The 25800-nt window shown below is 42.1% G+C and overlaps 1 protein-coding gene across 4 annotated transcripts in view; it reads right to left on the reverse strand.

The window, feature by feature from the left end:
• bco2b (beta-carotene oxygenase 2b) overlaps positions 1 to 24122 on the reverse strand; it is a 41753-nt gene extending 17631 nt beyond the window's left edge. Inside the window, exons 1-9 of one of the 4 annotated variants that reach the window (XM_078426703.1) lie at positions 23992 to 24122; positions 23637 to 23846; positions 13393 to 13597; positions 12122 to 12333; positions 11918 to 12033; positions 8366 to 8468; positions 6109 to 6237; positions 5332 to 5492; positions 2263 to 2430 (exon numbers count right to left, since the gene is read on the reverse strand). In XM_078426703.1, coding sequence (XP_078282829.1) covers positions 2263 to 2430; positions 5332 to 5492; positions 6109 to 6237; positions 8366 to 8468; positions 11918 to 12033; positions 12122 to 12333; positions 13393 to 13597; positions 23637 to 23754 — 1212 coding nt within the window. In that variant the 5' untranslated portion in view covers positions 23755 to 23846; positions 23992 to 24122. The other 3 variants (XM_078426704.1, XM_078426702.1, XM_078426705.1) reach the window with 3 other exon arrangements.
• Between the last annotated feature and the right edge of the window lie 1678 nt (positions 24123 to 25800).

Here is a 25800-nt window from a genome sequence, read left to right on the forward strand (position 1 = left end):
CGTTTAAGAAACAGTTAGACAGGTACATGGATAGGACAAGTTTGGAGGGATATGGACCAAACGCAGGCAGGTAGGACCAGTGTAGCTGGGACATGTTGGTCGGTGTGGGCAAGTTGGGCCGAAGGGCCTGTTTCCACACTGTATCGCTCCATGACTCTATAACTACTTGGAGATCTAGAGGATTTATGGATTGGAGGTCTTTATGAAGGTAGAAAAGATGAGGGGAGGGGAGTTGTTGTGTTAGGGATAATTAATGCTTGGTATTCATCAATAATTGAACTCAGTAATCATTAACAATAGATGTTCAGTACTGAAGCACTAGGGTGGATTAAATCGGTGTGATATTGAATGTGTAAACATATCAAATGGTCTATTTTCTAATCCAAATAACAGCAAGAAAATTAAATTTATAACACATATATATTAATTTGGCAGAAGATGAATATTCCATTTCATATCTATCTTACACATTATATGCTGTTAATTCAATATTTGACCCATTTTAATATTCTTCTGCCAACAATGATTTCCTCTCTATAAAAGGAATGGAATGCTACTAAAATCGCAAATATCCGTCCATGATTGAAAATCAAAAAGCCTCAGGAGTGGAAAATGTGAAATGAAAACAAAAATGCAGGAAGATCTGAGCAGGCCAGCTCATCTGTCAAGCATTAACTCTGGGCCTCCTTGTAGTTGTTGTCTGACCCAACGAGTGTTTCCATCACTGTTTGTGTTTACTGTGTTCTATGATTTGCCCTGTGTTAATGTGTATCAATGGCGTGAGCTGACAACGTAGACTGGTCAAAAGTAGCCAACATGAAGATGGACAACACACGTAAATCTGACAAAGCAGTCAAAAGCAACATTAATGATCTATGGAAAGTCTTCAAACTTTTCATTGCATCAGGAAATGGCCAGCACAAATCCTGTTCACTACCAGAATACAACTTAGTTAAAAAAACAGAGAATGTAGGAAACACTCAGTGGGTCAGACAGAACCGACTGGATGAAAGAGTTAACATTTCAGGTCCAGGACCATTGAACATTAATGTTTCTCTGTCCACAGATGTCAGTACAGTTCATTGAAGCTTTTGACTGGCTTGTCAGATTTGCATGTTGATTACATCAGCAATATACTCCACTTTGAGTTGTTGATATTTTCACAAAGTGATCATGACTTGGTTATGATAGGGAGTTTACAATTTGCAAAGGGCACAGAGGATGTTTACCAGAATGATCCCTGCATTAAGGGATATTAACCACAGGAAGAGCTTGGAAAGATTTGGATTGTTTCCCTGGAATGCTGAAGGTTGAGAGGAGAGCTGATATTGAGGTAGATAACATTTTCAGTTATTGATATGGTAGATAGTCAGAACCTTTTTCCCAGAATGGAAATATTAAAGACTAGAGGTCATAGCTTTAAGGGGAGAAGGGCAAAGTTTAAAGGAGATAACCAAGGGAAGTTTCTTTACACAGAGTGTCTGGAATTTGCTGCCGGGGGTGGTGGTGGAGGCAGGTACTCTTGTGGCATTAGGAGATTTTTAGATAGGCACATGCATATGGGCGGCACGGTAGCGCAGCGGTAGAGTTGCTGCTTTACAGCGAATGCAGCGCCGGAGACACAGGTTCGATCCTGACTACGGGTGCTGCACTGTAAGGAGTTTGTACGTTCTCCCCGTGACCTGCGTGGGTTTTCTCCGAGATCTTCGGTTTCCTCCCACACTCCAAAGACGTACAGGTATGTAGGTTAATTGGCTGGGTAAAATGTAAAAATTGTCCCTAGTGGGTGTAGGATAGTGTTAATGTACGGGGATCACTGGGCGGCACGGACTTGGAGGGCCGAAAAAGGCCTGTTTCCGGCTGTAGATATATGATGATATGATGATATGACATGCATATGCAGGGAATGGAGGGATGTGGACTCTGTGGAGGCAGATAAGAGTTGGTCTTGGCATCATATTTGCAACAGACATTGTGGGCTGAAGGGGCTGTCTTGTGCTGCAAGTTCTGTGAAAATGTGTTTCCAACATTTTCTATTTTCATTTCAGATTTTCAGGGTGGACACGGAAGAAGCATCTGCATTTTAAAAAATTTCTACTTACAATTTTTAAATTTATTTTTCAGAATACCTAAATGTTATTTCCAAAGGTATTTTAAATATTCATAATCATTCATCTGAAATGCGCAATTATTGTTAGTTCTAAATCTGTCACATGCAAAAATCAGTAAAGCTCAGAAAGTGTAAAGAGAGATTGGTTTTACCTCATCCAACTCTTCCCCATCTTTCTGCAGGTTTTGCAGAGTTAAATTATTCAGCAAATGCCCACTTTCAAAGTGGCAAATATCAAATACAATGAAGCCATCATCTTCAAAGGCATTGATATGGTGGAAAACACAGAAGGCGTTGGTGTGATATTTGAAAGGAATGATCTGCAAAGGAACGCGAAGATACTTAATAAAAGTTCAATTTACCATAAACCTGTCACCTGAGAAAATGCAAACATCGTCCTTCATCAGTACCAATATTTATCAAATGCTAACAATAGACAATAGGTGCAGGAGTAGGCCATTCGGCCCTTCGAGCCAGCACCACCATTCAATGTGATCATGGCTGATCATTCTCAATCAGTACCCCGTTCCTACCTTCTCCCCATACCCCCTGACTCTGCTATCCTTAAGAGCTCTCTCTAGCTCTAGCTCTCTCTTGAATGCATTCAGAGAATTGGCCTCCACTGCCTTCTGAGGCAGTGAATTCCACAGATTTACAACTCACTGACTGAAAAAGTTTTTCCTCATCTCCGTTCTAAATGGCATACCCCTTTTTCTAAAACAGTGGCCCCTGGTTCTGGACTCCCCCAACATTGGGAACATTTTTCCTGCCTCTAACGTGTCCAACCCCTTAATAATCTTATATGTTTCGATAAGATCCCCTCTCATTCTTCTAAATTCCAGTGTATACAAGCCTAGTCGCTCCAGTCTTTCAACATATGACAGTCCCGCCATTTCGGGAATTAACCTAGTAAACATACGCTGCACGCCCTCAATGGCAAGAATATCCTTCCTCAAATTTGGAGCCCAAAACTGCACACAGTACTCCAGGTGCAGTCTCACTAGGGCCCTATATAACTGCAGAAGGACCTCTTTGCTTCTATACTCAACTCCTCTTGTTATGAAGGCCAACATTCCATTGGCTTTTTTCACTGCCTGCTGTACCTGCATGCTTCCTTTCAGTGACTGATGCAGTTCTTGCAGGTGTAGCCCCCAGAAGCTCCAGCGGTGCCCCTACCTTCCCACATCCTGCAGGAAACACACTGCACCAACTTATCTGCCATTACTTTATTGTCTAAAAACAAATCAGGCTCAAAAACAACTGTAACCTCCTCACCAAAGACTCACACTTTTCTCACAGGGCACTTCCCTCGACAGGGCTGCACCCCTTGTGCAAGCCTTGTTTATACCAGCCACTAAATTGTCTATTCACAAAATGCTGGAGTAACTCAGCAGGTCAGGCAGCATCTCGGGAAAGAAGGAATGGGTGACGTTTCGGGTCGAGACCCTTCTTCAGACCCATTCCTTCTCTCCCGAGATGCTGCCTGACCTGCTGAGTTACTCCAGCATTTTGCGAATAAATACCTTCGATTTGTACCAGCATCTGCAGTTATCTTCTTATACTAAATTGTCTAATTGGCCAGTTTACCAAACTTCTAATTTAATTGATCAGCCAATCCACGCACTCACTTCTCTCCTGCCTTCCTGGCGAGCTTGGAGGTATGCGCTTCACTGACTGCCTGCTAACGGCCCTTTGGCGCTCTTTTTAAACGGACCTTTTAGCTTCAATTAACACTTACTTTCTTTCAGCCAACGGTTGTCCTTGCTCCTGCTATCCCGACCTTTACTGACTGACTAACATAGTTCAGTGTATGCTCACAGTATTAATTACTTTATTGGTTCACAGTAACAGTACAGCATTGTCTTTTTAAAGTACCATTCATCTGTTCCTCTATTTTTGGCTCCCTTGTCCAACACTCTCCAACCCCTTAGCTGAGGAATGAACCAACTTGTTGGCCCTCTGCCATTTTGCTCCCATGGCCAGAAAGAGAATTTTAAGGCAGAGATTTAACTCACCCAGGGCACAATAGTAATTAAAATCCTATAGTGCACTTGCTGCATGTCCCCATTCAGTCAGGCAGGTGTGAGACTTTTGCCCCTTGTGCAGATGAGTGTGGGGGCTGTTGGAAGGATGAGCAACCTGACCAGGGCACCATGGTTCAGGGGGCATTTAAGAGGAGACAAGGAAAGAGTAGTTGTCACTGGGGAGAGTATAGTTAGGGGAATAGACACTATTCTCTGCCACAAGGATCAAGTCCTGAAGGCTGTGTTGCCTGCCTGGTGCCCGGGCTTGGGACATCTTGTCTGGATTGGGAGGGGAAAGATCCGATCAAGGTGGTGAAATTTGACTGCAAGTTCCTTCAATTATGTCTCCAGACCAATGTTTCATTTGCCCAGTGACACCCAACCTGAGGAATGTTGATGCAATCTGAGCATTAAGGAAGACCAGGGTTCAAATACAACTCAACCCTGAGGGAAGCAACAGCTTTACAACTTTTAAAAGCAAACTTGTTCATTTTTCAGGTTGTGGCAAGGCTAGAGTTTACTGGCTTTATCCAGAATTGTGATCTAGAGACCTTCGTTAACAGCTGCAGTGCTTCAAGCGAAGGTCCATGTACAATGCTGACACCACAGACTGCTGATGCTGGAAACCTGAGCAAAAGACAAACTGCCGGAGGAACTCAGCTGGTCAAGCAGCATCTGTGGAGGAAATAGCCAGACATTTTGAGTCATTGCCCTTCTTTAGACTAATGGCTGGTGATGTTTCAGATCGAGAACCTTCTTAGGGAGTTAGGGAGGTTCTTTGGCCATCTCACTTCACTCCATCTGCACCACGTTTTTATCTAGCTGGAATAACAGCTAGCTGACTCATTGGAAGGCTTATCACAACATTCTGTTGGAGCAAGCTGTTTTGAAAGCAGGTGAGGCCAGATTGAGAATTGTCCACCTGGACCAAAAGTCCTTGAAGAAAGTAAAGCATTCGCCAATTCCAGCTTTCTGCTGATGATATGGTTAATGTGGCCGACAATATTGGGACATTCTTACTTTATTAATTGCATCATTTAAGTTCATTCACAACACGAATATCCTTCCTCATAGTGATAGCAGATGTTTAATCTCAGAACACTGAATAGTTTGTTCGACCCTCTAGCCTTTGGTACATACATACCTGTGTATGAACAAACATAACATTTTCCAAAAGACACAACATCAGTGAGTTACCTCTCCTGTGTGTTTATTTGCTACATGGATAATGGTGTTGAGTTCTGGCTCCCAGTTTATTGAAGAACCAATACTTTTACCCCTGAGTTTGGATGTGAGAATTTTCATTACATTTATTTTTAGAGGTTGCTCAACAAAGATGATGTAGTTTTTGGACATTCCTGTCACAGAAAAATAAAATTCTGTCAGTATATGATTACAAAGTTCAATGCTTATTTGTTGGAAATAAGACCACTGTTGGAAATTTAGACCACCTTGTGACTAGATTATATCCTTTCAGTTTTAGTTTAGACATATCCTTTTGAAAACTGAGATTATGAAAATCTACAAGATTAGTGCATGCATGTTCACCCTCCACTTGCAGAGAAAATAACAACATTCGTTGTTTGAATCAACCATTTTACTAAGTTTCATAATATGTAAGGACATCTGTAATGGCTATCTACTTATAACTTATTTCCCTCAATCTTCTCTTGGTTTACGATCTTTAAAATTATTAACAATTTCTACTTATGCTTTTCTTTATTTATCTTCTGCCATTCATTTTGACACTGATGAGGTACTGCAGTACACGCCTGATGTTTTGGTCAGGTACACATCCAAAAATGGTGCTATTCTTAAAAATAAACAAAAGTGATATTTTAGATAGCTTGTGATATTATATACAGGTAAAAACATGTTTTAAAACATGAGAGAAATATTGCAGTTCATTCTTAATACAGGAAGATGTAAATATTAGTTCACATTCTCAGCTGTCAATTAGTAAGTACAACAAACCAAAGCTGTGGTAATAAGAAGGCTTTAAGCTGTCCTCTGGTTCAAAGCCACAAACTATCCTTGCTCCTTGAAGTATCTCCTCATCATCTGACATCTGTGGAGGAACTGCAATGATATTAAACCTCATCCCTACAAAATAAAACACAAAGCATAATCAGCCGATTAGGTGCAAACTTGTGTTTCTCCGTGTTCATACCTTCGGTCTGATTTCACTTCATCAGTGCATTGCAGGCAAAGGTAATCATTCCAACACAGACCCAGCTCGTAGAGTTGCTGGAGCAAAAGCCAGGAAGACTAAACCAAACTGAACTAATAATGAAACTGAACAACGAGGTTCAGGAATGAGGGGGGGAATGAGAGAGGTTGGGGCAAAGGTAATTTCATGAAGATTATAGAAGGGAGGTGGTGAGGAAGGTTGAAGAGGTTCCAATAGGCAGTCAGATGAAGGAATGGGTGCATTCAGCATTCAGGAGTTAACAGCTAGGTTGCCCACAATGTTAGTGGACATAGAAAAATGTCAGGCAAGAGTTATGAGCCTGGAGTTGGCTCAATATCAGTGTAGACACAAAATGCTGGAGTAACTCAGTGGGACAGGCAGCATCGCTGGAGAGAAGGAATGGGTGACATTTTGGGTTGAGACCCTTCTTCAGACATCAGTGTCCGCTCCTAAGCCAACACCTCCAGCACTGAACCCCAACTTGCACTCAATCAGGTAGGTTGGGTATGCCACAGCAGTCACATGCCCAACACCAGTTACCCAAAACAGACCGTCTTTGCCGAAATCAGTCAGGTGAAGAAATTATCAGGTGGATGGATGAAAAGATACAAGGATGTGCTCAAAGTCACAGCACAGTGGGCAGTAGATGAGTTGCTGCCTTACAGCGCCAGAGACCCAGGTTTGATCCTGACCACGGGTGACTCCGTATGGAGTTTGTATATTCTCCCTGTGACCTGTGTGGGTTTTCTCCAGGTGCTCCAGTTTCTTCCCACACTCCAAAGAATTACAGGTTTGTAGGTTAATTGGCTTTGGTAAGAATTGTAAATTGTCCCCAGTGTGCAGGATAGTGTTAGTGTCACTGGTTGGCGCAGGCTCGGTGGCCAAAGGGCCTGTTTCTGCGCTGTATCTCTAAACTAAACAAAACAAGTCTCCTTGTCTCACAGAGATGATACGCAGCTCCGCGCAGACAAGACCCACACTGCTGGAGCTGAGGTAACCGTCCACCATCTCTCTGTTGTGGAGAGTTGTGAACATGCTGTCCAAGGTTGCTGGACTCAGTGTGAATGTCCCGGCCCCATGCATTGTCAGAGAGAAGCAAGAACGAATTGGAACAAATGTCACATACATTCAGGTCCATGGGCAAAGTTTCAGATTTTCACTGAAATTAGATTGCATTATTCTGTGATCCTATTTCTAGGTATGAATAGACCACAATTTCAGCCAAGAAATCTTTTGGAACAGAAATCATGAAATCAGAATTGGTACAGCAGAGAAAATCAAAAAGTAGCCCATGGACCTGAAAGTATACAATTTTTGTTCCAATTCTTTCTTTTGCTCCATTCTGCTCATTGGGTCTAGGTCTTTGTAGAGAAATATTTCTGCTCCCTCACTCTTTTCCAACTTATTTGGCCTTCAAGTGGTTTTCCAATTCTCTCTTGAAAACCAAACTTTTGGGGGTAAAAGGTATGTTCAGGATGGGCCAAGCCTTTGATTATGTTACCTTCTTTTCCAAGGTAGCATGAAGTGTAGATGGAGTCAATGGTGGGGTGTCTGGTCTGTGTTATGGACTGGGCTATATCTATAGCTTCTGGAATTCATTCCTGTTTTAATGTAAGACGCATTTCTATTGTACTGGTGCTGATGCATTTCCCAAGCACAATTTTTTTAATGCCCAATTGCTAATAAAACTGCCAAAATCTGTTTTCGCATTTTACTTAGCTTGGCTGCACCAAACGTTAACATGCAAGATCTTACAGCAGAAGAGTAGCACAAAAGTCTAATCATTTTCAGTTGTTGGCTTTGCAAGGTTAAGGGTGATGGTTCAGAGTAGTTGGGTGAAGAGCATCACGGATCACAAGTGTTAACTCTGTCACACTGATGCCAGCGGACAAAAAGAACTTCACTTGTGAAAGTGCAATGCACTTGTTCATATGTCAAAAATAAAGTTTTATTAAGCTTGAAATAGATCAAACTCTGTAGTTTTCAGAGGATGTTTGTAGACATGAACAGAATGGTTCTGTTGTTACCGGGTAGATATACCGTGTTTGCTGTAGGAGTTGCCCATATTGTACGTTGTTCCATCAGGATCATAATGAGGATGGGCTGTGGCTCCATTCACTGCAACATATTTGGTCAAGTTTATCTGGAAGGAACATCATAAACAACATTGAGATTATTTTTAAGATGCAAATATTTTACTTTCACAATTTCTCTGGCAGAAAGGAGAACGGATTCACATTATGTGACTCCCTAGGTAGTTTGAAGGTGTTTGAAGGCTTTTAGGTGTTGGTTGTCATTGAGTCATACAGATTGGAAGCCTCTTGGCATTGAATCTGCAGTGTTTGTCAAGCCACCATTACACTAATCCAGATTGAAGGCACAAGGCTTACAACCCAACAGTATGAACATTTAAATCTCCAATGTTAGGTTACTAACCTGAAAACACCTAGCACCACCACCCTCCATTTGTTCCCCCTCTATTCCCTCTACCCCACCTGGACCTGTCCCCTTCCACCTCTATTCCTTTGGGCTCATTAAAAAACTGAGATAACCAGCTGACACAAACATTGAATGGGAAGATAGGGGAGTGCAGAATCAGTGTGAGAGGATGGGGACAGCTTCTTTCTCCATTGTTTTTGGCAATAGACGTGACCTTACAAGTCAGAGCTTTCTGTCAGAGTGACTGCAGTCAGTGAGGAAGGGTGAACTGGTCATTCATCAGCAGATGCTGGCAGAGGGGTCACTGAGAAAGCTACTGCACTTAAGGGAGGGGTGCTAGTCACAAATACATTGGTAGCAGGGCCATTGATGAGTGAGCCGATCATTCATAGGAAGTCATTTCTCATGGGATCAGTGGAGGATTAATCATAAGAATAGTGAAAGGACGAAACACATAGATAGACACAAAAAGCTGGAGTAAGTAACTCAGCGGGACAGGCAGCATCTCTGGAGAGAATGAATGGGTGATGTTTCGGGTCGAGACCCTTCTTCAGATGAAACACATAGTGAGAATGGATAATGAAAAACGGGAACCTACATCAGCTCAGATCAAGATTGCTACCATCACAACTGCAAATGGAAAGGCAGAAGGGAAAATCGGAAGTGTCGGTATTACAGTATAGCAAAGGGGATTACAGAGGCATGAGGCGGGAGCTGGCCAAAATTGATTGGAAGGAGGCCCTAGCAGGGAAGACGGTAGAACAGCAATGGCAGGTATTCCTGGGAATAATGCAGAGGTTGCAGGATCAATTTATTCCAAAGAGGTGGAAAGACTCTAAGGGGAGTAAGAGACACCTGTGGCTGACAAGGGAAGTCAGGGACAGCATAAAAATTAAGGAGAGGAAGTATAACATAGCAAAGAAGAGTGGGAAGACAGAGGATTGGGACTCTTTTAAAGAGCAACAAAAGTTAACTAAAAAGGCAATACGAGGAGAAAAGATGAGGTACGAGGGTAAACTAGCCAATAATATAAAGGAGGATAGCAAAAGTTTTTTTAGGTACGTGAAGAGGAAAAAAATAGTCAAGGCAAATGTGGGTCCCTTGAAGACAGAAGCAGGGGAATTTATTATGGGGAACAAAGAAATGGCAGACGAGTTAAACCGTTACTTTGGATCTGTCTTCACTGAGGAAGATACACACAATCTCCCAAATGTTCTAGGGGCTGGAGAACCTAGGGTGATGGAGGAACTGAAGGAAATCCACATTAGGCAGGAAATGGTTTTGGGTAGACTGATGGGACTGAAGGCTGATAAATCCCCAGGGCCTGATGGTCTGCATCCCAGAGTACTTAAGGAGGTGGCTCTAGAAATAGTGGAAGCATTGGAGATCATTTTTCAATGTTCTATAGATTCAGGATCAGTTCCTGTGGATTGGAGAATAGCAAATGTTATCCCACTTTTTAAGAAAGGAGGGAGAGAGAAAACGGGTAATTATAGACCAGTTAGTCTGACATCAGTGGTGGGGAAAATGCTGGAGTCAATTATAAAAGACGAAATTGCTGAACATTTGGATAGCAGTAACGGGATCGTTCCGAGTCAGCATGGATTTACGAAGGGGAAATCATGCTTGACAAATCTACTGGAATTTTTTGAGGATGTAACTAGGAAAATTGACAAGGGAGAGTCAGTGGATGTGGTGTACCTCGACTTTCAGAAAGCCTTCGACAAGGTCCCACATAGGAGATTAGTGGGCAAAATTAGGGCACATGGTATTGGGGGTAGGGTACTGACATGGATAGAAAATTGGTTAACAGACAGAAAGCAAAGAGTGGGGATAAATGGGTCCCTTTCGGAATGGCAGGCAGTGACCAGTGGGGTACCGCAAGGTTCGGTGCTGGGACCCCAGCTATTTACGATATACATTAATGACTTAGACGAAGGGATTAAAAGTACCATTAGCAAATTTGCAGATGATACTAAGTTGGGGGGTAGTGTGAATTGTGAGGAAGATGCAATAAGGCTGCAGGGTGACCTGGACAGGTTGTGTGAGTGGGCGGATACATGGCAGATGCAGTTTAATGTAGATAAGTGTGAGGTTATTCACTTTGGAAGTAAGAATAGAAAGGCAGATTATTATCTGAATGGTGTCAAGTTAGGAGGAGGGGGAGTTCAACGAGATCTGGGTGTCCTAGTGCATCAGTCAATGAAAGGAAGCATGCAGGTTCAGCAGGCAGTGAAGAAAGCCAATGGAATGTTGGCCTTCGTAACAAGAGGAGTTGAGTATAGGAGCAAAGAGGTCCTTCTACAGTTGTACCGGGCCCTGGTGAGACCGCACCTGGAGTACTGTGTGCAGTTTTGGTCTCCAAATTTGAGGAAGGATATTCTTGCTATGGAGGGCGTGCAGCGTAGGTTCACTAGATTAATTCCCGGAATGGCGGGACTGTCGTATGTTGAAAGGCTGGAGCGATTGGGCTTGTATACACTGGAATTTAGAAGGATGAGGGGGGATCTTATTGAAACATATAAGATAATTAGGGGATTGGACACATTAGAGGCAGATAACATGTTCCCAATGTTGGGGGAGTCCAGAACAAGGGGCCACAGTTTGAGAATAAGGGGTAGGCCATTTAGAACGGAGATGAGGAAGAACTTTTTCAGTCAGAGGGTGGTGAAGGTGTGGAATTCTCTGCCTCAGAAGGCAGTGGAGGCCAGTTCGTTGGATGCTTTCAAGAGAGAGCTGGATAGAGCTCTTAAGGATAGCGGAGTGAGGGGGTATGGGGAGAAGGCAGGAACGGGGTACTGATTGATAGTGATCAGCCATGATCGCATTGAATGGCGGTGCTGGCTCGAAGGGCTGAATGGCCTACTCCTGCACCTATTGTCTATTGTCTATTGTCTATTGTCAAATAAAGGAATTCATGAGCAATTCCAGCAGTTATTGACTAACAAAGTTCAGCCAGAAATTCTGGAGAGTGGCCAATAGTCACATTAGCAGCGCACTGCAAATATAGAGGGCAGGGAAGACTCCAGTCCTACAATATAAATGTAATAATGTTTGAATTAAGTTTTGTCTCCAACAGCAAAGAAGTATCATATTTGAAAATCATCTTCACAAAATGAAGTTTGATTCATAAAACAATAAAGGGAATCTTACCTTTTCTTCAGTTTCAAGGGTATTAGGATTCACTTTGTGGATATAATTAGTTTCTGTGGTAGCATAGTAATCCCCCTTGTACAGTGCAAAGTTCACAGATCCATTATCTGTTGCATCTGAAAACAAAACGTTATTTGAAGTAGACATTAAGCTTGACCTTCCAAGGTTTCAATGTAAAACTAAATTGATATATTTGACACATACCAGATATTTCAAATCGACTAGTGAAGCGGTCAAACATGCTTTTGCAAGGGTCCGGCATGGCTAACGTTCCAAATTCCGATACCATGATTCGGTCATGTGCGCTGTTGATGCAGTAGGAGTCACTCTGCAGAAACTTGCTCATGTATGTTATAACACCATCATCAATTCTGAACTGATGCATCAGGGCCATGCCATCAAACAAGTGGTTATATCTAAAACGAGAATAGACCAGGTTTAGTAAGTGAGTAAAACATTGCTACTTAGAAATTGGATCTTCTCACAAAAAATGGACAAAGTATTGATTTTCTTTCAAGTTCACAAACCTTGCTCCCCACAATCTATAGCCCTTCAACATACTCTCGTCTTCAATTAGAAGCATGAAAGGATAGGTTAATTAGGCAATGCCTGTTAAGCTGCCCATGACTCTGGGCTTCATCTGATCCTGAATTTATGAGGGGCAGACCTTTGAACAAAATATTTATTGATTGATTACAAACCCACTGACTGGTGAACCCACTGACTGACCAGCACTGACTGACCAGTGTAAATGGTTGCCTGAGAAGCCTCGATCAATTTCAGGTACCTGTATTTTGATTAGCCATTGAATACATTTTTGAGCATGTTTCACAGTGTTTTATGTGGTTAATAGATAGTAAGTTGTCCCTGGTATTGGTGGGTGGCAGGAGAATCGTGGGAGAGTTGACAGGCATGGACGAGGGAATACGTTACAGAAAGGCAAGTGAAGGGAATGGGTTTCATGTGATTGTCTTGAGAGCCAGTGTACTCCACTTGGGGAACTTGCAACTTAATGGCATGAACATTAACTTCACCACTTTTAGGTAACTGACCTGCAAACAACTGAGAAGAAAGGTCTCAACCCGAAACGTCACCCATTCCTTCTCTCCAGAGATGCTGCCTGTCCTGCTGAGTTACTCCAGCTTTTGTGTCTACCTTCGGTTTAAACCAGCATCTGCCGTTCCGTCTTACACATACAGACAACTGCACACCTTCCACATGACAAGAAAATGTGACAAGTATAGGAAATTGTCAAGATGATTCTATCTACCTTTCATACTTACTATTCTTGTATCCCGCATATTAGCAATAACCTCACACGATGAATGGGGGAATCCTGACAGCAGGACAGTTGGGTGGGCCTGTTTCCATGCTGCATCTCTAAACTAAACTCAATTGCTTGACTAGGTGGTGAAGCATCTTGCGGACCTGACAGTATTTTGTGCAATAAAACATGGGCAAGAAAACGTGCCTACCTGTCTTTTCCAAATTCGAACTTCCCAGGCCCATTTCTCAGCAGATTTCCCCTTAACCATTTGGGAAAGTCCCCTTTGACATTTGCTAAAATGGGTTCTGGAGTTTCATCAATAGATTTGAGCAGAGGGCAGATACTCTGTAATCCCTTTACCCTGGAATAGTATATCGTTCTCTTCTGTGTATTCGGAAGCAGTTGCCTAAAAACTAAGAAAATGTAGTTTAGAAAAGGATGACCTTTGAAGTGATGTATAAACACAGAACAATGATGCTAGATGGCCGGTCCATTAAAACAAAATCATTGCAAGACACAGATTTTTGCAGCTGAAGTAACAGTTTTTTCTTCATATTGTTCTGTGATTTTAAGCACTAAGATTTAAAAAATAACAAAACCATGATCTATGTCATTGATAGATAAAACGTTGGCATATTTTTGATAGTTTAAACTTGCTCATTTAAGTAATTCTTAAGCTGTCATTAACTTATTATATTGTTATGGAATTAGGAATGAATTTAATCTTTATGCTGCAACATTCCAGTACCTTTATGTAGTTTTATTACATACAGTGGTTTACGAAGAACAACACTCCAGACTGTGGCTCTGTGCACTCCACAACATAATCCACAAAAAAACTATCTTCAGCAAGATCTTCACTTCTTCCCATTTCAATCAAGTACTTACATGAGTCATTTAACTCCAATGTCATTTATATTGCAATAATTCTTTACATGTGGAGAGCTCATAATATTCCATTATTGATATACCGAGCAATAAAATTGATCCTTCAAATAATTTAAAAAGATTGAACACTTCTCTTCTGTAAGACCTCACTCAATCTTCACTACTTCCTTGAGTTTGAAACATATTTTTAAAATCTCACCGTGGACACTCTCATGAACAGTATATCACTCTCAGCTATGCAGCAATCTATTTATCAGAGCTGATGCAACAACGTCCAGTTACAATGTCTGACACAATGAATCAGCCAACACTAATGAAAATCCAACCAGCACCTGCCCACAGCAAAACCCACTGTTAGGTTTTCTCGTGTAACAAGGATGAATTCATAGGTTCATTGCCATAAATTCTAACTCTCTAAAAATACAATTTTCACTGGTGAAAATCCTATAAAAGATAACACAAAAGTACCAAAAATATAAAAGTTACTTAAATTTCTAAAAGGAGGGCCAATTCAATCTGAAATAAAGGTTGAACAAAAGCGATGGAGTCAAAGTGGGACTGTACAGAAGATCATACAGACTTACAGTCTTAACCTTAGCTACTGCATGGGAACTGTCCTGTCAGCCCACTGAGGCAATGTCAAGCAGCAATCACACATTTTTACTTGAATCTTATCCAAACACATTTATTTTCCCTACATTCGCATCATCTTTCACGACTCTCCCATACACAGGAGGAAACTTACATTCGGCTTTAAGATGTAGAAGGATACAGGAGCACCCAGAGGAAATGCCACAAGGATAACATGCAAACCCCACACACAGCATGGAGGTCAGGTTCACATACCGGCTTACTCTAATCGTTGGACCATTGGGCCACCTCGTCAGCCCATTATGTCTCACTCCATGCTCTATGCTCTTATCCTTGTAATTTTCTCTTTCAATTACTAATCTAGGTTTCAAATGCTATTACTGAATTTGTATACACAACCCATCAGGCTACATCGTCAGAATCCTAAACCAATCAATGCGTGAAGTGACTTTTCTCATCGTGCGTTTACGTCACATCACTGATGATGTGTTCAGGAGCATCAAGAGATGTATTTTATCAATCACCTGGTTATTTTCACCGTCATCGTACTTCTGTACCCTCGCCTTACTCTTCATCTCTTTGAAACAGTATTATTCTGCCTAAATTCCTCTTGATTTTCAAATCTCCTCTGATCCCCATTGATCACCAGGTGGCGCTGTGAGAGGCAGGCTCGCCAACAGCCTGTCTTGTCTCTTTCTTCTTTGTTGTTTTTATTCCGTTTTATTTGTATGTTTTAGTTGATCTTTAGTTTTTGTATTATGTGGGGGGTGGGGACTGGGAGAAACTATTTTTTATCTCTTCCCCCGACGGAGATGCGGCTTTTTCCGATCATATCTCCGTTCGCACTGCGGCTTAACATCGTGGAGCTGGTGGTCCCTTTGTTAGGGACCACCTTCGGGAACTCCAGCTGCAGGAGCTTCGACCGCCCTGATCGTGGGAGCCTCGATCGCCCCGACTGCGGGGAGCTTCGATCACCCCGACTGCGGATGTTTCAATTGCTTCGACCACGAGAGAATAGGAGGAAGAAGGTAAAGGTTATTTGCCTTCCATCACAGTGAGGAACGTGAGGTCACTGAAAGCAAGATGGATGCTGTTCGCGCTGGTGGGGACTCGGAGGGATTGCCGCGGGCATGGGGATCTCGGTGTTTGCGGGGACATCGAGCCACGGGAGCATCCTGGAGTCTGGTGCGAGTGCGGACGGCTTTCTGACTGTTCGGGTGGACAGGGACTGCAGAGAGAGTGACAGCGGTCGGTACAACTCTGGTCACATCAGGGTGAAGAGTGTGTGTGACCCGGACATTGGACTGATGGCTGTGGGTCTCTGCTTATGCTGTGTGTCCTGGGGATTCCCACACGCCGCTGTGGCCTTAGGATACACGTGACAATACAGGACTATTGAACTATTGGTATTGAACTATCAGCCAGAAACCCTGGCATCATGTGAACATTCACGTGATCCATCACATGCCACAGACCCAGCACAAGGTTCACACGCAAGTTTCATAGTTCAAACACTGCGAGCTCTTCAACCGTGAGATAACAGGTGCCCTGATTTTTACACAGTCTTTCTCTATTCATAGTCTTGTAGTATTTATGCAGCATTGATTTTTGTTGGGAGTGGTAGGTCTACATGTATATGGCACTGCCGTACCCGTCCCCCACCATACTCATGCGCATGTCAATAAGCTTGACTTAACCACATTGCACAATATCCACTGACATATTTCCCTCAGTGTTGCAGGACAAAGCAATAATCAGTCAGCAACAGCCATTGAATGGAAAGCAGTCTTACTTGCAACACCCTCCTATTAAGATATTCCTGAGTGTTTTGCTCTGGTTACTAATGCAACAAAATCCAATACAAAAGGCAATGATATCATCGTAACTAACGATTTTCCTGCCATCTCATTGTGTACAATTTCTACTGGTTTAGAAGCATGTAACTTGTCCTCCTCTCATGTGCCCAGCACCATAGCAAGAGGGCACACCAGTTACACACCAGTCACACATTCCTTCTCTCCAGAGATGCTGCCTGACCTGCTGAGTTACTCCAGCATTTTGTGATACCTTTGATGCACACCAGTTGGACGTTAGCTCAGAAGTGCGCAGAATGCAGTCCTCCACATGCTGAGGTACTGGCCATGAATGGACTTCAGCCAGAGCAGGGATAAAGAAACCACCAGTTGCCAGTTAACTAAAGGGCAAGGTCATGCGTTTAGCTGCAGAAGACACAGGTTTGAGGACTGACTGGGTAATCTGTAGGTGAAGACTGGATGTATATACCCTTCTACAGGATGCAGGGAATCTATCAGAGAGCCTGAATACAAAGTTTAGGTGGATGAGTGAGTCTCGCTCCAACCTTTGTACAGAATAAATCCATCCATCAAAAGACAGAAATAATGTGTTATTCGTACTCTTGCAGACCCAATCATCATGCAATCCCATGCCTGATGTCTCGGTTTCCACTGCAATATAAACAGAGACAATGTAATAATGGTTCAGTAGTCAATGGTACTTTATTGTCATGTGAACCTAAGCACGGTGAAATTCTTTATTTGGTTACAGTTCAGTGACAATCCTGCTGAAGAAGGGTCTCGACACCAAACGTCCCCTATCCGTGTCCACCAGGGATTCTGCCCAACTGACTGAGGTACTCCAGCACTGTAGCCCTCAGGAGTACAAGGATGTTTACTTTATAGTGGTATTTAATTTAGCATTGTGGCTAAGTGGACATGTTGATGGCAAGTGACAGGTGGAAAGCGAGACGTCAGGCTGTTGATAAATGAAGATTTGGAGTTGCATCACATAGCCCCAGATTGTGTTAATAGACTGAATATGAATAGTCTATGAGCAGTGACTAGTGGGGTGCCGCAAGGCTCGGTGCTGGGACCAAGGTTATTTAAATGTTTCAAAGGTCTTTTATTGTCACGTGTACCAAAATACAGTGATAAGCGGATTACCATACAGCCATACTAAAAAAAGCAACAAGAAACACAACTACATAAAAGTTAACATAAACATCCACCACAGCGGATTCCCCACATTCCTCACAATAAAGTCTAATCTTCTTCCCTCATCTTTCTCCCATGGTCGGAGCAGTCGAACCATCTGTCGGGGCGATCGAAGTTCCCGCAGCCTGCGTCGGGGCAATCAAAGCTCCTGCGTCGGTGCGGTCGATATATATGTATATCTATGTAATGATGTAGACAAGGGAATTAAATGTGACATCCCTAAGTTTGCGGATGACATAAAGCTGGATGGCAGTGTGAGCTGCGAGGAGGATGCGATGAGGCTGCAGGGTGACTTGGATAGATTGTGTGAGTGGGTAGATGCATGACAGATGCAGTATAATATGGATAAATGTGAGGTTATACACTTTGGTGGCAAGAACAGGAAGATAGACTATTATCTGAATGGTGTCAGATTAGGAAACAGGGAGATGCAATGAGACCTGGGTGTGCTTGTACATCAGTCACTGAAAGTAAGCATGCAGGTACAGCAGGCAGTGATGAAAGCTAATGGCATGTTAGCCTTCATTACGAGAGGATTTGAGTTTAGGAGTAAGGAGGACCTACTACAGTTGTGCAGGGCCCTGGTGAGACTGCACCTGGAGTTTTCACCGGGTGGCTCCAGCGATGGCTGCCTCGCCAACAGTCCGTCTCATCCCTTCCTTCTTTGTTGTTTTTGAGTATGTGTTAAATGTATGTTTTAGTGTTTTTTAGCTTGTTTTATGTGAGGGTTGTTAGTAACTTACTGTGCTTTTGTATGTAACTTATTGTGCTTCTGTATGTTTATTATATGTAATGTCTTGGCTTTTATCTGGACCTTGAGTCTGTAATAAAGTGTTGACTGATTGATTGAATGATAAATAAATTACTGCCACAGAACCTGTCCTATTACTTTACCTTCTCAGGGAACATTTTAATTTGCAAATGTGTAGATGAATCTCAGCAAAATCTCTAACTGTAACCTGATTTGTGCAAAGCCACATACATTTTCTGTGCAAGTTTTTGTTTTCATTAGGAGTTGAAAGATCACCATTTTACGTATGAATGAGATATTGAATAACTGGCTGAACAATCTTACTGACATGTAAAACTACGCTTTGTACTTGGAGAATCGGGGCATGAAATTACATCTGTGCCACGTGAAAAGAGCAGAGCCCCAACGTGAGAAGCACTCTTTTTTTCAGGATGTGCACAGAAGCCACTAATTAAATTTCGAAACCCGAGACCAACATTGGTTGGTGAGAGTATGCAGATTCTAAATGTGGAGCTGATTCACGTTTCATATTTTTCTGCAGATCAGCATTCCTTCTCCACACGAGGACACTCCACTCACAGTAAACACACAGCCTGAAATGACAAGTTTTATCGAAAATTCACCTGACCCTGCCTTCAACCAGTATCAGTCCTTGTTCAGTCATGAGGAAGACAATAGCTGACATTATGATCGTTATGTACAACATCAGACGGACCACACTTGCTTCATGAATATCAGAAACAGCACACTGCCCTCCATTGTACTGTTAGATACATTGTTAGAATCAGTCAAAACTATCACTGTCAAAGATAATGAGAGATGGTAGACAACAAAGACACTGAATTTTGTCATAAGTTTGCATTTGGCAAATTAAACATTCTCATGGAATCAACGGGATCTGTAAACAACCAATTGTACACATCCGAAGCAAACCTTAAAGCAACTCGCAAAATGCCTTGTCGAACCTCAACAACATTTGGCAACAACAGCACCAGAAATTATGATGAGTGCAGAATATCAGGAATAAACCACCTGGGGGGGAGCAATGTAAAACTGATGTACACTCAACAGATTCTTAGTACATTAAATACATAACATATATTAAAATGTGCCTGTGCAAGGTAATGATCGCAATTCAAAGAATGTTTCTGGGCCAGCGGCATTTTGTTCTGGCCAGTTTTAAAAGCATTTAAATTGAATCTCAAGCTAGAGCAGACAATAATGGAAACCATACATCAGAGATATCATGCAATTCACATTTAAAATGTCATGATAGTTTGTGCTGGTTCAGCCAATTCCATCTGGATTGCATTAATTTGTTGGTATAAACAAGCAGGGTATCTAGTCACAGGGTAAATGTCAACATTTCAACAAAATATTGATTGCCATGTATTTAATTACAAATGAACAACTTTAATAGTGGTTGTGTTGAGGTTTACCCGATAATAGAAATCTATTTTAAACGAGTAAAAGTAATAATAATAATAATAATGCATTTTATTTATATAGCGCTTTTCATATACTCAAAGACGCTTTACAGAGATTTTGAGAACATAGGGAAATGAATAAATAGATAAATAAGTAAATAAATAAATGAACAGAGAAAGGAGACAGAAGGTGAGGTGACCTTCAGTGGTTGAAGGCAGTACTGAACAGGTGAGACTTCAGCGATGTTTTGAATGTGGTGAGTGTGGAGGAGTCTCTAACGGTTTGGGGTAGTGAGTTCCATAGGGTGGGAGCAGCGATGGAGAAAGCCCTGTCCCCCCAGGATCTGAGTTTGGTCCGGATGTGGGGGGATAGGAGATTGGCAGCGGCAGAGCGGAGGGTGCAGGTGGGAGTGTGCCTGTGGAGGAGGTCGGTCAGGTAGGATGGGGCCAGGTTATGGAGGGCTTTGTAGGTTATGAGGAGGATTTTGTACTGGATTCTCTGGGGGATGGGGAGCCAGTGGAGTTTATAAAGGACGGGGGTGATATGGTCACGGATCGAGGTGTGTGTGAGTAGACGGGCAGCGGAGTTTTGAATGTATTGAAGTTTATTGATGAGTAGGAAGATGACAGACAAATATGTTACCAGGATATATTGTCATTTGAGTTTGAAATTATTCTAATGTGATAATATATAATTGCAAGCATTAAACATCTAAGCATTAAACATCTAAGTCTTAATTTTCAAATGTGAGTTGTAGTCATGTCAGAGGTTAAAATCCAGAAGTCAAACTCATGCACTTCTGGTTTAAATGGAACTAGAACAAGCAGTATTTGGTTAAAATGCTTCCTGAAAATGGACTAGCTATTTCAATATTATAAGGCTGCCTAGACTCATTTTTGTAGCAGTACACAACACTGTAGGTGTGCTGAATCGTCTGTGAAAGGCACACCAACAACTATTTTAATAGGGGCCTGCTTCAATAGCCCAAAGCCGACTGAAACAGCGATATACTCATTTCTTTATGAACTGCAAAACATGTAAAGGAGTAGATCTGCACCCTCACAGTCAGTGCTTGGCATCAGACCGAGAAACTCATCAGTCATAGGCAGTGCAGGCTTCAGAGGGAAGCATTCGGTTCTCCGAGGATCTTATAAAAGATGTTGGAGATCAGGGTCTCCATCAGAAGAAATTGGAGGGACAAGGCTGTGAGGGAGATGGAGCTTGGTGGGCAGGGGGCATTAGATGTTCAGGATCATCAGATACAAAGTGGGTATATGTGTAATGATATGCATCTGGTGCAGAAATTATCAGACATGGAAATCATAACACCTTCCTAGAGTGATGCAAAATGACCAGGAACTGGTTGCTTTTACATTTTCTATACAAAACACATGATTGAAATCCCAGGTGAAATCGGGTAATTATTACTGAAGGAAATAGCTTCTCCGGGTTTTACAACCTACCGAGTAAATCTGCGGTTAAACTCTATTTCCTCCTTGTCAACAGTCTGACCTCCAAAATGGCATCTGCTTGATCTTTACCCAGCGCCAGAGGTCCCCCAAGACCACTATACCCCACCTTTGGAATAAAAAACCATTAGATTGTCCCCTTTCCCACCACCATTATCCAGGGTAAACTCACGACTGAGAACCCCTTCCAAAGAAGACGCTCAAAATGCAATAGGTACATCCCTCCCTCCTGATCTCATTCGCTCCACCAATTCACCGATCCATTCTCATAGACTTTGTTAATGTGGAGAACCAGTGTAGTGTATATAATGGTAACGGTGACTTTAAGAACTGAGTACAGGAATGCTATGATTTGTGTCATGTGATATATTCAATATCTTCCAGTCTCCTAATAGACAATAGGTGCAGATGTAGGCCATTCGGCCCTTCGAGCCAGCACCACCATTCAATGTGATCATGGCTGATCATTCTCAATCAGTACCCCGTTCCTGTCTTCTCCCCATACCCCCTGCCTCCGCTATCCTTAAGAGCTCTATCTAGCTTTCTCTTGAATGCATTCAGAGAATTGGCCTCCACTGCCTTCTGAGACAGAGAATTCCACAGATTTACAACTCTCTGACTGAAAAAGTTTTTCCTCGTCTCCGTTCTAAATGGCCTACCCCTTATTCTTAAACTGTGGCCCCTGAATGTGAGTACGCGCAATGCACGTTTGCAAAATAAAGAAGCGCACTGGCACCAGCGTGTACTGAAAACCTGTGCTTGTTTCTATCCATATGCTGAAGCCGTAATATCTTACAGCCTGAAATGTTAAAGCCTAACATTCAGATTGCCTCCGGCAGGAATTGTACTCTTGCCGTTAAATACTGCAGGATGTTCGGCAAAACGAGTTTTATGTTTCTCATCCTTGCAGTCTTCCCTCTCCTACTATTGAAAACCGCCGGCCGACAAAACCTGAGCCATGTCTATAATGTATACTGAAATGAAAATGATTCTGTTGGGATCTTAACGTCACCGCTTCCATTGTGAACCAACCACAATTCTGTCAAAATAAAAGCCCAGATATTACTGAGACTTAACTGCTCTCTGCATGTTCTCCTCGTGCAGCTTTCAAATTAAAGCTTTAAAACATATATGATTCATTTGCTTCTGTTCTTTTGTGCTCACATTTTCAATAGAAAAATCATTCTTTTATGAAGAAAATACAGAACTAGTTTCTACTTGGTTGTTCAGCTCTTTTTTAAATTACAAATCAAGTACCAATCACGTAATACAGGATTGTTATTTCGTCAAAAATGCAAACTATTTTGTGCACATAGAAATTAGATTTTTGAATCGACAAGTGTATGGTTTGTAGGGAGGAATAAACAGATTATAGTTTTCCTCTTTCACATTTCTTTGTCAAAACTCTAGGTTCTGTTAAAAATTGTATGTGACACATTTCATTACACATTATTGAAAATGAAAACAAACTTCCCCAATTTGCTATTTTAAATATTTTCATATTTCAAAGTTAGTCAGCATACAATATTCTTTTAATCTGATAGAAAAAAGATGTGAGTGGAATGTGAAGCAGTAATGGCCATCTTGTCTGTTTTGGGAAAAATATTTCTTTTGAGTTTTTTGTTCCATTTATAAAAAAATATATGGAAACTTTTAATAAGAATGACCCAACTTACTGATCTTACTTATTTTTCTTTTGATTAATTCACAGGATGTGGGCATTGTGGAGCAATTAATGGCCTCACTAGTTGACTTTCAGAAGCGGGAGGTGACGTGCCACCGTAAACTATTTACCATGGTGAAAATACTTCCACAAAGCTAATCGTGGAATTATCTATCGTGGACGGAGAGATAGATCAGCCAGGGTTGAATGGCGGAGTAGACTTGATGGGCCAAATGCTAAAAATACCAAAGGCTGTATGTTACATTATTTAACGAGGCATTATTCCACAAGTGCCAATAGAAGTGACTGCCTGGCAATATCAATGTTCACTCTCAGTGAAACTGACAGACTGTTCGTAAGAGACAATGGTGTGTAATTACTGCAGGGAGACTCGCCACCTCCTCAATTCACTGTCGCACCGAACACCACAGCCCCACCTGGCTCGGACATGCCCCGCATAGAGTGGGTCGCCCTGAACCGGCTCCGCACAGTGCGTCGCAGCATTCACATGCGATTATCAGTGCACCAGGATTCACCCTTCTACGTTGTTACAAGAAAAACAAAATACTCCAAAATATAATACATAAACCAATAAAACATTTTTTGTAAGTACTTTACGAAGGGTCAATGTTTATTTTAAGAATTCCTCACCTGGAAAAGCCTTTAAAGCCGTGGTGGTAAAATGTACAATCTCTTCTATAATAATCCAAAACAACTGCAGTGCCATTTTCACTGAGGTAATCATCATGTGCAATTGTGAAGATTTCATCGAAAATCTTGACCAAACACCCTTAGTAAATTGTTTGTTTGGAATCAGGCTTCACTGCGACAAGACTATCACCAGTTGTCGCTCAAATGTTACTGCAGATGTCAAAATAAAAGCAAAACATGTTGTTTCACGTGGAGCCAGTAAAAGCTGTAGTTAAAAAGCTATTTGACATCAAGCCAAATAGATCAGGATACAATACTGTATTGGAACGAAGATGGACACAAAATGCTGCAGTACCTCAGCGGGACAGGCGGCATCTCTGAAGAGAAGTAATGGGTGACGTTTCCGGTCCAGACCTTTCTTCAGACTGAAGAATGCTGCATGGGAACGACTGGTTTCTTTATACAGGGCATTGCCATTAGCACTATTCAAGGCACATACTGGAATGTGCGTCACTATATTCCAGACGAGACTGAGATTAAAACTGAAGGATGAGCTGGGTGAGTAGAAAGGGCTTTGAAATCAACCAAGAGAGATCGTGGGTGTTGGAAGAGGCGCAATTCACTTTGACATCGATGAAATAAGATAAGAAAGGACAGCGTGGAATAATATAAATCCAAATCTACATGGTTTAGGAATTATTATACTGACAGAAATAGGTTTTAAAAAAAGACCAATTGAAATAAATTAAATTAAATTAATTAAAAACGGTTAGGGAAAAGATGATAAACCCCCATTGGTATATTTTTTGCAAGGTAGTGACTCTGAACCAAATGAAAGTTCCATACACAAATGCAAATATTTCAAGGAATTTGTTTATTAGGAACATGTGTTGAGTTCAAATAGCACAATTTAGCAACAATTATAAAATTCTGTAAGGATTGAAGATGTAACAAAAATTGCAAGGCATTGGCTGGATATCTACAGACTGTCTAACGTCACTGAAGGGATAATCGGAGACATAAATAAAATTATAAAATCAAAAGATTATGAAGTAAAGACATATTTAATCTAATAGTAAATTTTAACTAGAAGATTAAAAAAACTCAATAAATCTCAATAAAACCAATGACCTAGAAATCAGAATGCATGAGAATGTTGTTGATGGTGTTGGTAGGTGCTGGGAGACCTCAGGACCATCCGGGAAAACGAGAGTTTCCTGGACAGGACCTACAGTGAGGTTGTCACGCCAAGGATTCAAGAAGAGCGAAGATGGGTGACTGTGAGAAAGAGGAGTAAACATGGAGTGCAGGAGACTCCGGTGGCTGTGCCTAATGATAACAGGTACACCATCTTGGGAGCTGTAGGGGCAGAAGACGCTTCCAGTCTGAGCAGCGGACAGGTTAGTGGCTCCAATCTTGGCAATGAGACTCGACCGGGGAGACCGACGTCGGGCAGAGCCATAGTCGTGGGTGACCTCCATTGTCCGAGGTGCGGACAGGAGATTATGTGTTGGCAGGCGAGACTCGAGGATGGTCTGTTGCCTCCCTGGTGCCAGGGTTCAAGATGTCATGGTCCGACTTCAGAACATCCTCGAGGGAAGGTGAACAACCAGAAGTAGTTGCGCACGTGGGCACAAACGACATCGGGAGGAAGAGGAAGGAGGTTCTGCAACGTGAGTTTAGAGAGTTAGGAAGAAGACTGAAGAGCAGGACCTCTCGGGTGGTTATCTCTGGATTGCTTCCTGTATCTCGTGCTGGTGAGGGCAGGAACAAGGAGCTAGGGGATATGAATGTATGGCTGAGGGGCTGGTGCAGGGAGCAGGGATTTAGATTTATAGACCATTGGGATCTCTTCTGGGGTAGGGGTGACCTGTACAAAAGGGACGGGTTACACCTTAACTGGAGGGGGACCAACGTTCTGGCAGGCAGGTTTGCTAGTGCTACACGTGTGGGTTTAAACTAAATAGTGGGGGGGAGGGGTTGACAAATTGGGAATATAAAGATGGAGTTAAAGGGGAAGTGAACACAGGAAAAGTTACAAAAGACTCTCGAATTAATGGGAAGGAAAGTTCGAGAAGGGATAAGAGAGTAAGGTCAGGGCCAATTATGACCGGTGTGAGAGGGGAGGTGAATATCGAAGTTAAAGTGTTGTATTTGAATGCGC

The sequence above is a fragment of the Rhinoraja longicauda genome, chromosome 32 (assembly GCF_053455715.1).
Source record: "Rhinoraja longicauda isolate Sanriku21f chromosome 32, sRhiLon1.1, whole genome shotgun sequence".
NCBI classification, from domain to species: domain Eukaryota; kingdom Metazoa; phylum Chordata; class Chondrichthyes; order Rajiformes; family Arhynchobatidae; genus Rhinoraja; species Rhinoraja longicauda.